The sequence below is a fragment of the Lynx canadensis genome, chromosome E1 (genome assembly GCF_007474595.2).
Source record: "Lynx canadensis isolate LIC74 chromosome E1, mLynCan4.pri.v2, whole genome shotgun sequence".
Classification (NCBI taxonomy): domain Eukaryota; kingdom Metazoa; phylum Chordata; class Mammalia; order Carnivora; family Felidae; genus Lynx; species Lynx canadensis.
In genome coordinates this window covers 15,332,412-15,346,124 of record NC_044316.2, presented here as the reverse complement: position 1 = coordinate 15,346,124, position 13,713 = coordinate 15,332,412, and the positions used below count along the sequence as shown (strand labels likewise).

The 13,713-nt window shown below is 42.7% G+C and overlaps 1 protein-coding gene across 1 annotated transcript in view; it reads left to right on the top strand.

Annotated features, from left to right (window-relative positions):
* Window positions 1-13,713, top strand: part of VPS53 (VPS53 subunit of GARP complex) — a 138,575-nt gene that overhangs the window by 55,951 nt on the left and 68,911 nt on the right. The window contains exons 9-11 of the mRNA XM_030296881.1: window positions 1,229-1,372; window positions 1,828-1,970; window positions 4,611-4,752. Coding sequence (XP_030152741.1) covers window positions 1,229-1,372; window positions 1,828-1,970; window positions 4,611-4,752 — 429 coding nt within the window. The remainder of the gene's footprint in view (window positions 1-1,228; window positions 1,373-1,827; window positions 1,971-4,610; window positions 4,753-13,713) is intronic.

The following is a 13,713-nucleotide window of genomic DNA, read 5'->3' as shown; positions in this document are numbered from 1 at the left end:
GTACCCTGTCAGCACTGAGCCTGACGCGGGGCTCGAACCCATGAACCATGAGATCATGACCTGAGCCGAAATCAAGTCAGATGCTTAATGGACTGAGCCACCCAGGCGCCTCAACACTTACAAAACTCTTGAACTTCAGTTGAGATAGATACACTGGACAGAGTTTACCCAAAAAAAATCATGAAGATTTGGAAGAACGTCAGTCATCGCCTAATTGAAGTCCATTTTTTTCATTCATTTTTCAGATGAGTTTCAGTAACTGTGCCAAAGCTACACAGCTGTTTAGCCAAGCCAAGAGTAGATTCCAAGTGTTCTTTTTGCTATAGTTCACTCAGCCAACCATGTTCATTCAGTGAGCTACTATAAAGAAAAGTTCAGCATGTCAAATTGCTTTCAGTAAGAACAAAGGCCTTCCCACCATGGTGTAGGAGTATGGCTCCTCGATAGCCCTTCTCTTGCTTTTCAGATCAAAAGGCCCAAACCATAATATTTACCTTGGGTTACCTGTCTGAGTAGTTGGCTGTCAGCAAAACAAGTCTGGTGGTTTGGAACCTGGTTTTAGATTTTAAATGCTACTGCACTGTTTGGCACAAATAAAGCACCTGGGAACAGGAATCTGAGGTTGGAATCAAGGGGACGTGGCACATGTGGAGTGAGACTGGTGTCATTCTGAATTTTAAAGCTTTTCAGCAAGGTGCGGCGCCTGGGTGGCTCAGTCACTTAAGCGTCCAACTCCAGCTCAGGCATGATCTCTCAGTCCGTGGGGTCGAGCCCCGTATCAGACCCTGTGCTGACAGCTCAGAGCCTGGATGAAGCCTGCTTCAGATTCTGTGTCTCCCTCTCTCTCTGCCCCTTTCCCACTTGTGTTCTCCTCTCTTTCTCTCAAAAAACATTTTTTAAAAATGTAAAGCTCTTCAGCAAGGTGATTTCAGTTTTTGCGTTCAGAAAGCAGAATTTCCTGTGACCATTGCTGACCCTGTTTCCAAAATGTCTCCTGGCTGATTCACAGAGTAGCTTTTATATGGGCTACTACAGACTAGCTTAACAATTCTTTCATCGAGTAAACAAGTAACTAAAATATCCATCCACTTCGCAGAAGACTAAGTGTCAGGGGAGTGGAAGTAATAATAACTTCAAGAGAGGAATAAGAAGTAGCAGCTGTCAGAGGCCATGAGATTTAAAGGTTGTTTCTGGCCCTTGAACTGGTGTGCGTTGTTTGTTTTACCAGAGGCCAGGAGGACCCAGCAACGTCCTACGAGATGCGTGTCTGGTTGCTAATATTTTGGACCCTAGAATCAAACAGGAAATCATCAAAAAGTTTATTAAACAGCATCTGTCAGAATATCTAGTACTTTTTCAAGAAAACCAAGATGTAAGTATTAACCAAGTGAAATCAGATGTTACATTTGAATTTTATTGAAAATTAAATGCTCTGCTGATTTATATGTTGTTAGTATTACTGCCTTAAAACGTTGATGGTTGAACTGTGAGGGACTGACTGGACAGTTCAGTAGTTTTTAACCGTTTTGACGTCTCTGACTCTTTGGAGAAATTAATGGGAGCTACAGATCCTCTCACCAGAAAAATGCACCCATGCATAAAACTGTGCATGCAGTTTCAGGAAATTTACAGACACCTGAAGTCTAATCGTAGACCAAGTTAAGTACCTCTGGATCAAGTGGAAAAAGTAGCCTAGATTCTTTAAAACTGTGAGAAATAAAGAGACTGGTTTTGTTTTTCTTGGTTCTGTGTTTCTGCTTGTTTCCTTAAACTGTCAACACTGCTTCTAAGCACGGGGTGGCTTTTGTTCCCTCCCTTCCTAATAAGGTTGCCTGGCTGGACAAAATCGACAGACGCTATGCCTGGATAAAACGCCAGCTCGTGGACTATGAGGAGAAATATGGCCGTATGTTTCCACGTGAGTGGTACATGACCGAGAGGATTGCAGTAGAATTTTGCCACGTCACAAGGTAGATTCTGTTTTTAGGCTGGTTTTACTGTTAATTGAAATCAATTGAAATTGGTCGATTGAAATCAATCCCCTGGTCTCTAGGGGCTCCGTGTTGCCTCGTGCATCGGGTGCCACTTCCACCTTTTGTTGTTGTCATTTGAAAGTCACCATTTTTTTTTAAACATTTATTTATTTTTGAGAGACAGAGAGAGACAAGAGCACAAGTGGGGGAGGGGCAGAGAGAGAATGAGACCAAGAATCCGAAGCAGGCTCCGGGCTCTGAGCTGTCAGCACAGAGCCCGATGCGGGGCTCGAACTCACAAACCATGAGATTATGACCCGAGCCAACGTCGGACGCTTTAACCGACTGAGCCACCCATGCGCCACTGAAAGCTACCATTTTAATGAGAACTTTTCCTGTGCTGGACTCTCTCCCTTTAGGAGACCCTTTTCCTGTTGAAAGTCAGATTTTATATACCCAAAACCAACCCCTAAACTCCAGCTGTGGCTGTATTTCAACTTCTTCAACTTCAGAGTTCCAATCCGAGAAGAGAGAGAATGTCTGTGGAGGAAGGGGAAAAACTTCTAGAAAAAAAAGTGAAGAGGAGTACATGAGAGCCCTGGGCTAGTAGCCTGTAGCCAAAGCATTCGTTTTTCCCCTCACGAGTAATTTATGTATAACACAGCAGCTGCATCTGCTCCCGTCTTTGCTCTAGCGCTTTCCTTTGGCCTAACCCTTGCCTCGAACACTCTGCCTTTTCTAGTTAACCTGCTTAAGGCTCATCAACCAGATTTCCCTGTGTTACTCATCACCCCACATTTTCTCCTGTGTCTCCATCACATATATCAGCATACAGTGTATATATCCGTCATCATTTTGCTTTTCTGACTTGCTACATAGGTAGCTCTGTAGGGTCAGGGCTAGTGTCTACCTCATTGACATAGTAGACACTCAGGAAATATTTGTTGAACAAATTTCCTGCCCTTAACAGTGTTTTTATAGTTTTTGGATAGTTAATAGTATCAGCATCTGAATGTTCTAAGCATTCTAAAGACCTTCTCTCATTCATCCTGTCTGCAGTTTCTATGAATGTCACCCAGGGCCAGATAGCTCATTTATATTGACGAATTAAAACCCAAGAAGGTTAGATCTGTGTGTCCATGAGAAAGCTAAAACTGTAGTCAAAATTTTTTATTCTGTATTTGCAGCTATACCACAACAGTGTTACCACCCGGTAACTGGGTTTTATTAGTTATCTATGCCCTTCTCGCAGTGCACAATTACATTAATTCCAGGCTAATTAAAAAAAAAAGTCTCATGTCTAAGCATAACTCAACCTTTAGAATAATTCATGGTAGGCATCTTTCTTAAAATCATAGAGTACAATTAAGTTGTATGCTTAATTAAGTTGTGTTTAAACACAGTGGGGGGATTTCTTAAGGGATTTTGCCTGTTGATTTCAGTTTTTTTAATAGACTTTATTTTTTTAGAGTAATTTTAGGATCACAGCAAAATTGAGAGGAAGATATGGAGGTTTCTGATATGCTCCTGCCCCTGCCCATGCATAGCCCCCTGCTACCCGTATCCCCCACCAAAATGCTCATTTGTTAGAATCAATGGACCTGCATTGACACATCCTCACCACCCAGAGCCCACAGTTTACCTTAGGGTTCCCTCCAGGTGTTGTACGTTCTATGTGGCTGCTGTTTTCAGAAGCACATTTGCAGCCATAGGTTTAGATAACCTTTCAATGTTGATTTAAGGACACTTGTGGTTGTCACTTTCTACGTCCTGGTTAGCCAAGAAAGCGAATTCCTTGAGAAATTGGTGACTGATTCTCTGCAGCGTCCAGTTCAGTGACTTTTGCACACTAACTCTGAAAAGTGAAGCCTGCAGGAAACTGGGAGTGAGCTAACGCCACAAATCCGTTGTAGCAGCTAATGCCGGTGCTGCTGCTGTTGCTGCCAGGCTTTCATTGTTGGAATTTTGGCCACCGTCCTACAGACACATAATTCTCAAGTAATCTCAGAGGCTCTTTGTTTCATCTTGCCATTTATTTGTATGGGAAGATGATCATAGCCCAGTACTTACTAAGAGCTCTCAGGTCACTGCTCCCTTGCGGCTCCCATCCTGAAACCGCACTGGAGTGGTACAGAAGCTTCGCAGGTGGGAACCACCGAAGCGTGGACACGTCACTATTCACACGGGGGTTCTGGTCTCTCACGTGTGTTTCCAGGGTTCCTGCTCTCTCGTTGGAGAGATGGTTATTGAGCTGTTTGGAAGAGGGAGCTTTGTGATTCAGTAATTGACAGCTTGTGCCATTGTGTAAAATGCATGCGTTTTTATAAAATACTGAGTAAGTGCTTTGTGGATATTATTAACAAATTATGGAAAGATACAAAAATCAGAGTAACCGTATAACCAAATCGATCTCCTTAAATCCTTGATTTATTTTTTGACTAGTGGATAATTTCACCTTAAAATTCTTACTTAAAATGTGTATTTCTGCTCCCCAAGCATTAAACTTAGTTCGTGACAGACCTCAGGATTTGAAATGACCACATGCTTTCTGTTTTTTTAATATAAGCTACAGCCATTTACTTTACCCTATCTTGAATGATCAGTTCTTCTGACAGCGTTTATCTCTTTGTTTTGAAGGACAGAACTCGCCAAGATTATGCGTACCAGAGCCAAGGAAATTGAAGTGAAATTGCTTCTTTTTGCTATTCAGAGAACAACTAACTTTGAGGGGTTTCTTGCAAAACGCTTCTCCGGGTGCACCCTGACAGATGGAGCTCTGGTAGGACCTTCCTGAGGGAGGCTGGGACATGAAGTCAGGGTGTGCGTGCTTGGGCTTCACGTTAGTCTTTAATCCGGTGGTTCCAGCCGGTGGCTCGAGTGCTCAATCCCCCAGTCCAGATATTTCGCTCAACTCGTGTGAGTGGTGACACAGAGTACTCTGTGGGTTTCCTGTTTCCTATTGTGCGATACTTCACGTCTTTAGAATGTTCTGTCATCATTTTACGATGTTTTGCTCCATTTTACAGACTAGTAATTTTGTGAGTCATAGAGGCCTCACTTATTCACTCACAAATACCGTATTACTCTATCAACTGTTGAGTTTTATTACAATTAAGGTATGTTTTTACTTTAGAGTTCGTTTTCTTTTTTTCTTTTTTAAATGTTTATTTACTTTTGAGAGAGAAAGAGACAGAGTGTGAGCAGGGAGGGGCAGAGAGAGAGAGGGAGACACAGAATCTGAAGCAGGCTCCAGGCTCCGAGCTGGCACAGAGCCCCGTGCGAGGCCTGAACTCATGAACTGCAAGACCGTGACCTGAGCTAAAGTCAGATGCTTAACCGACTGAGCCACCCAGGCACCCGTAGACTTTGTTTTCTTAATGTCTCTGGTGAGCAAACCAGGTCAGTGTGTCCCTGTAAACCTCAAAGCCAAGTGTACAAACCCACATGTCAGGGAACTACTAAATGATAAAAACACAAAAGTATGCACGCAGGCCTGAGGCCCGTGCACGTCCATGAGGAAGGTGGAATGTAGTGTTGTTAGTTAGCATCGCTTAGTGCCTGTGTAACCAGACACCAGCTCCAAAGCGTCTCTCTAAAAACTGTTTTTGGAAACCCAGCCTCCTTGCCAACACATCAGTGTGCTTTCTTCAGATTTCCTATCCATGAGGAAACCAAATTTTTATGTTTTATGTAATTTCTGTTCACACCGTCACATACGCACACACACACACAGACTTTGGGCTTCTTGCATTCAGGAACCATGGTTGATTCATTTCTGCTCCCTGTCATGCAAAAAATACACAGACCTTGTGCAGGCAGGCAGGAGTGAGGAGGGAAGGACAAAAGGAAGGAGGGAGGAAGAAATCAAAGTTGAAAACTGGTAACAACAGAGAACTGATGTGACTTGGTAGGAAAACCCTTGGACCAACAAGTCAAGAGATACTTGTGATCCAGTCCAGACTCTGCTAGTATTCAGTGAACTGCCTTCTCTGTTAAACGAAAAGCAGAAACTATCCTTCAGTAACATTGTGCTAGGGGAAACAAGACATCAAACCCAGAAGAAAAGTAAAGTACTACTACAAAGAAAAGTACTAAAAGATTTCACGACATAAAAAGAATGAAAGAGACCATTAACTTAACCATTAACTTAAAGTACTACTACAAAGAAAAGTACTAAAAGATTTCATGACATAAAAAGAATGAAAGAGACCATTAACTTAACTAATGGATAAACAAGAAAGTAGGAAATAAAAATACAGTTTAAGCTATAAGACAAATGATTAATATCCAACATAAAAGAATTCTTCAAAATCAGTAAGAAAATGGCAAGTAACCAATTAGAAAAATGAGTACAGAGCCTAGCAAGAAATTCACTGAAGAAATAGTTGGCCAGTAAACTTGAAAAAAAATAGAAGAGGATACAAATGTTCTTACATCAGGTTGGCAGAAATGTTACAAGACTAACAATACAGTGGCCAGTATGCAAATACGTGCAGCCTTTCTGGAGACCAAGTCGTCATTATGTAATCAAAACTTTAAATGTGCATGCCCTGTGAGGCAACAGCTTAACATCTAGATAGGAGGTCTATAAAAAAATCTGTACATGTATCGGAAGATGTACCAAGAAAGAGGTGAACTGCAGCCTTAAAAGGGGGAAAAAAAGTGGAGGTTTCTATGTTTCTATGTTTATCATTGAAAAATGATTACATAAAATATAATATAGCCATAATGTGGAACAGCGGTTAAATGGGGTCTCGATCTAGATGTGCTGTCATAGAAAAGAAACCCCTCACACACATTGTCAAGTGGAAAGTGTAAGCTGTAGCCCAGTACATATGGTGTAATTCCTCTTGATGTTAAAAACAAAAAGCATGCTTATGTATGTAAATGTGTAAGAAAAAGGTCTAGAAGTGACAACAGTGGCTGTCTCTGGGGAAGGAAGTTGGAGACGGTGGAGAGGTCCCAACATGGGACTTGAACTTACAACCCCAAGATCAAGAGTCGCACGCTCTACCAACTGAGCGAGCCAGGTGCCCCTGCAACACTCAATTTTAAGGCAAGACCATAAGGCCCTACCTACTTAGGGAAATAAAATACAAGGAACCACAGGGCACTCTTTCCATACTTAAAAAATAAAACTACATGTGTATACTCCTCTGCTTGTTACTTCATGTTCAAAATTGATTTCTTTTTAGTAGTAACGAAAAAAGCCACGAAACAAATGAAAATGCCCTTAAATAAACTGCAGGTCACAAAAGGAAATAATAGGTAATAGAAATGTGACTGAAAGAAGAATGCATTTCTCTCCTGAGACCTCTTTGGTTGACCTCAGCAGCTCCTGATATTCTCTCTGCCCTCCCCAAGCCGTTTCTGGCCTGGTTTCAGACGGACACTCATCTGGCTCTGGGTTTAGCCCCACAGAGGTCTGCTTGCGCACAGGAGGCTTAAGCATTGAACACAGACCCCATCCGAGAGTGTCCCACTGTGCACCCATGGCTTCCAGCCAGGCAGGGTCAGGGGAGCCAAAGGACGAGTTTGTCCAGCTGACTACAGGAAATAGAACCCCGTGGAGGCTGCTTGAATGACACCAGTACCACACAAACACCTGTTTTGCGCCATTCTTCTCCTTCTCTGACTGGGCCCTACTTCCTGCTGGTTTTGCTTTTACATTTAGGAGGCTCTGGGATTACAGGGAAACAGATGGCCCCGTTGTATCTGATGACCAGGAGAGCCTGTAAACTTGGAGCTGTCCCAGGACGTGTCGCCTCTCATTCATGCTAGGAAATGCCCCACAGGTCCAAAGAGGCAGAGTAATGTGGGGGCCAGGAAGGCCCCCTTTGGACAAGGTGAGCCTAACAAACAGGATAACCCTGTAGAGACCATGCAAAACTGGGAGGGGCTGTGTGAAGACCATGCTTTTTTATAGAAAGTAGGTACAGGAATGCCAAAGTGGCAGTTGCCCCACTGTAAGCACCTTCTTTCTGTAGGGGAGGAGAGGGCTTGGGGGTGCTTGTCTCTCGGGGCAACATGGCCTCTCTCCACTGTCTAGGCTCCTGGGCTGCAGCCTTCTGTCTCCCTGTCTCCTGGCAGGTGCTGCGCTCTGTGGGGTTGGTAATGTCAGATGGGAATGCTCGAACCTTTTTTTTTTTTTTAAGCCAATTTCTTCCCTTTTTTGTCTTCTATTTTGAAAATTTTCTGGCATAATTGATTTACAAATTTCTCCAATTGTTCAGTTGTTGCTTCTTCTCCTGTCAAGTTTGCAAAGAGTTTCAGGTTACAAATCCTGGGCCAGAAAGTCCTGCTGAGCTATAAGCTCTTTATTCATCCCTCTCAATGGGGTCAGCAGTTTTCTCCACAGACTCTTCTCCAAAACCATTCAACTCCTTTGGATCAGACTCATACCCCGGACCATTCTTTGTTTCAGTTATCATGACCCAGCAACCATTCTGCATTCCAAGTCCTGACAGCGGCTGCTCCATAACCTTTAAGGATTTCGGCTTAAAGATTAGTTAGTGGAAAGGCAACAACTCCTGTGGCCTCCTCAACAAGGCAGGCCAGGTCTTAGAGAATCAGTTCATTGCAGCCCTGCCTTGGGAATATGTAAACGTGCTTCTCACTGTAGGTGATGTTCACCCTGAGGTGAGCCTGAGGTGCCATCACCTTGCTGTGGCCCAAGTGGGGCCTTCACCTGTAGCCCGTAGGTCTCAACGGCAGGGCCACTGGTAGATTAGTCATGGCCGCTGACCATGCTCCCAACAGAAAGTGTTGGGAAGGGGTGGCCTGGGCTAGGCTGGGCTGGGGGTCCAAGTGGCCTGACTCCCCAGTCTAGCTGCTGGGCACCCCACCTGAAGACTTGCTGCTCCCCGTCTCCTTACACCCTCCCTGAGCTGTCTTGCTTTTTGGAAAATTTTTGTGGTTACCATTACTTCAGGGCATCAGAATAAACTACAAAGTAAACCCAGGTATATCTTGATGCCCTATAACATATACCAAATTTCATAGAAAGTCAGTGAATTCCTTGCAAAGTTATGGGACAGATAAGTCAGCCAAGGAGTCAGTTGACCAAAGACCCTCCCAGGCCCACCCACCCCTCTCACTGATATTCAGACCCTGTTAAGCCCCTTGCTGACTGATTAACAATTAGGGTGAGCTATAGCGGCAATGAACTCACCTGGAAGGACCTATCACAGTCCAGTGCCTCTAACTGATCAGTGTGATAGGTCATCTTTGCCTCTTTTTTAACAGATGCCACTTTGACATCTGTTAGAGATGTCCACTGAAAGAACTTTAAGGACAGGGCTCGTCTGGTTTTAGGTACTAACCCTAACACAGTTATGGCGTCCTCTGCTGTAATTTCCTGGAGGAGGTGAGCTACCATTGCTTTTTGCTAATTGCCTAAGCTCCTGGCCCTGAAGAGGGATTCAAAATACTCTGTAAATTAAAATGCCTTGAAATTAAAAGCAAATGTCTGGATGTGACTTAACTGTACCTACATTCTCCAAAATCTATAAAGAACTTAATCAAACTCAGCACCCAAAAAACAATCCAGTGAAGAAATGGGTAAAAGACATGAACAGACAAGAAGACATCCAGATGGCTAACAGATGCATGGAAAGATGCCCAACATCACTCATCATCAGGGAAATACAAATCAGAACCATAATGAGATACCACCTCACACCTGTCAGAATTACTAAAATTAACAATTCAGGAAACAACAGATGTTGGCGAGGATGCAGAGAAAGGGGAACACTTGTGCACTGCTGGTGGGAATGCAAACTGGTGCAGCCACTCTGGAAAACAGTACGCAGGTTCCTCAAAAAATTTAAAATAGAACTACCCAGCAATAGCACTACCAAGTATTTATCCAAGGGATACAAAAATGCTGATTCAAAGGGGCACATGCACCCCAATGTGTATAGAAGTGCTATCAACAATAGCCAAATTATGAGAAGAGCCCAAATGTCCATTGACTGATGAATGGATAAAGACGATGTGGTGTGTATATACAACGGAATATTACTTGGCAATCAGAATGAAATCTTGCCATTTGCAACAACGTGGATGGAACTAGGATGTATCATGCTAAGTGAAATAAGTCAGAGAAAGACAAATACTGTGTATGATTGCATTCATATATGGAATTTAAGCAACAAAAGAGATGAACATAGGAAAAGGGAAGAAAAAATAAGATAAAAACAGAGAGGGAGGCAAACCATAAGCGACTGTTAAATACAGAGAACAAATAGGGTTGCTGGAGCGGGTGTTGTGTAGGGGGATGGGTTAAATGGGTGATGGGCATTAAGGAAGACACTTGTTGGGATGAGCAGTGGGTGTTATATGTAAATGACGAATCACTAAATTCTCCTGAAACCATTATTACACTATATGTTAATTAACTGGGATTAAAAAAAAAAAAGCTATATCAACATGCATTATTAGTGACTCAATGATTAGATTCAAGGTAAACACTGTATTTAGCCTCTACAAAAGCAAAGTAGACTGGGTTAAGTTTTTATAACTGGCTCGCTGTAGTATTTTTTTTTTTTAATTTTTTTTTTTCAACGTTTATTTATTTTTGGGACAGAGAGAGACAGAGCATGAATGGGGGAGGGGCAGAGAGAGAGGGAGACACAGAACCGGAAACAGGCTCCAGGCTCTGAGCCATCAGCCCAGAGCCCGACGCGGGGCTCGAACTCACGGACCGCGAGATCGTGACCTGGCTGAAGTCGGACGCTTAACCGACTGCGCCACCCAGGCGCCCCGCGCTGTAGTATTTTTAATAAAATTAAAATTTTTAATAAAATTAAAAAATTCCCGGAGCGCCTGGGTGGCTCCGTCGGTTGAGCGGCGGACTTCGGCTCAGGTCACGATCTCACTGTCCACGAGTTCGAGCCCCGCACCGGGCTCTGTGCTGACAGCTCAGAGCCTGGAGCCTGTTTCAGATTCTGTGTCTCCCTCTCTCTGACCCTCCCCCGTTCATGCTCTGTCTCTGTCTGTCTCAAAAATGAATAAACGTTAAAAAAAAAATTTTTTTTTTTTTTAAAGTAAAAAATTCCCCATTGCATAAGTTGCCTTTCTAAATAGAATCATCCTTTGCCTCTAGGGGTCATTTCAATATACATTTACACTGGCCCAGTTTTTTAAAGTACATTGTAAATATACAAGCTATAGATGTGCTTTTTAATCACACGGTTTAAACATAATGAGAGCCCACACAAAGCAGCTTGCCCTATACCTCAGTCTTCCAGCAACTTAACACCTGTGTCAGGGAGACTGCACAAGTGGAGGAGGGCAGGGTCTTAGTGGTTCTGCCACAGTACAAGGACTTAGGTCCTGAGCACAGAAGGAGCTCTCCTTTGATGTTTCAAAAAAAATTTTTTTTTTTTCAACGTTTATTTATTTTTGGGACAGAGAGAGACAGAGCATGAACGGGGGAGGGGCAGAGAGAGAGGGAGACACAGAATCGGAAACAGGCTCCAGGCTCTGAGCCATCAGCCCAGAGCCTGACGCGGGGCTCGAACTCCCGGACTGCGAGATCGTGACCTGGCTGAAGTCGGACGCTTAACCGACTGCGCCACCCAGGCACCCCTCAAAATGTTTTATAAATGCTTTATTTGAATAGCATCCTAAGAGGATATTACCTTCTGCTTGTTTGTTTCTGATAAGAAAGCAACACACGGTCAAGATAGAAAATGTAGAAATTATAGCAAGAATGGAGAAGAAAAAAAGCCGTCATTTATTTTCCCATCAGTCAGAGGTGAAGATTTGGGGTTCATTTTACACAGTTGAAATTGCACTTTTAAAATATATTTTTAGGGGCACCTCAGTGCCTCAGTTGGTTAAGTGTCCAACTTTGGCTCAGGTCATGATCTCATGGTCCGTGAGTTCGAGCCCCGCGTTGGGCTCTGTGCCGACAGCTCAGAGCCTGGAGCCTGCTTTGGTTTCTGTGTCTCCCTCTCTCTCTGCCCCTCCCCTGCTTGTGCTCTATCTCTCTCTCAAAAATCAGTAAAGATTAAAAAAAATTTTTAAATATATTTTTAAATTGAAATGTAATTCATATAACAAAATTTCACATAATACATTTAAAGTATACGGTTCAGTTGTTTTTAGTATATTCATAAGGTTATGCCAGCATTCCAACTATCCAATTCTAAGACGTTTCCATTGTCCCCAAAAGAACCCTGCCCCACTCCCACTGTAGCAGCCACTTCCAATTTCCTCCTTCCCCTCAACCCCGGCCCCAGGCAAGCACTAATCTATTTTCTGTCTTTATGGGTTTGCCTATTCTGGATATTTCATATAAATGGAATCTTGTAATATGTGGCCTTCTGTGCCTGACTTTCTTCACTCAACATAGCGTTTTTAAGAGGTTCATTCATTGGGTAACATGTATCAGTATTTCAATCCTTCTTTTTTTTTTTTAATGATTAAAAAAAAATTTTAACATTTATTTATTTTTGAGAGAGACAGAATATGAGCGGGCAGGGGCAGAGCGAGAGTGGGACACAGAATCTGAAGCAGGCTCCAGGCTCTGAGCTGTCAGCACAGTTATATGTTTATTTTGAGAGAGAGAGCAAGAGCAGGGGAGGGACAGAGAGAGAGAGTCCCAAGCAGGCTCCACACTCGGCACAGAGCCTAACTCAGGGCTGTATCCCAGGAACCCCGACGTCATGATCTGAGCCGAGATCAAGAATTGGCTGCTTAACCAACTGAGCCACCCAGGCGCCCTTCAGTCCTTTTCATGGCTGAATCATATTCCACTGCTTGGGTAGATGCTTTAAGCCATGTATCAGTTAATAGACATTTGAGTTGTTTCCACTTTTTGGCTGTTACAATGCTGTGAACATTAATGGACCAGTTTTTGTGTAAATATTTTTTCAGTGTTCTTGGTAGTGTACCCAAGAGTGGAATCATTGGGTTACATGATAACTCTGTGTCTAACTTTTTGAGGAGCCATCATTGTTTTCCACAGCAGCTACGCCATTTTACATTCTCACTACATGTGTAGGGAGGTTTTGATTTTTCCACGTTTTTGCCAGTAGTTACTACTTTCTGGGTTTTTTTGTTTTTTAATTACTACAGCCATCCTCATGGATAGAAAGTAGTATCTCATTGTGGTTTTGATGTGCATTTTCCTAGTGACTGATAACACTGAACATCTTTTCCATGTGTTTATTGGACTTCTTCTTTTGAGAAATGTCTATTCAAGTCCTTTGCCCATTTTTTACTTGGGTTGTTTGTATTTTTATTGTTAAGTTGTGAGAGGGTTTTCTAAAACAATATTTTCTAGATATAGTCTATCATAGATCAGCTGCATGGTTTGTAAATATTTTCTCCCATTCTGTGGGTTGTCTTTTCACTTTTTTGATAGTGTCCTTTGATATACAAAAGTTTTCCATTTTGATGAGATCCCACTTTTCTAGTTTTTTTTTCTTTTGTTCTTTGAGTTTTGGTGTCATCCTCAAGGTCACAAACATTTACCTATGCTTCATCCTAAGAGTTTTATAGTCTTTGTTCTTATATTTAGATCTTTGATCCATATTGTTTGTTTTTATATATGATGTATAAATACAATTTTTAATGTTTATTTATTTTGAGAGAGAGAGAATGCGTGAGCGTATGTGAGTGGGATAGGGGCACACAGAGAGAGAAAGAATCCCAAGCAGCTGTGCTGACAGCACAGAGCCTGATTTGGAGCTTAATCGCACAAACCATGAGATTGTGACCTGAGCAGAAA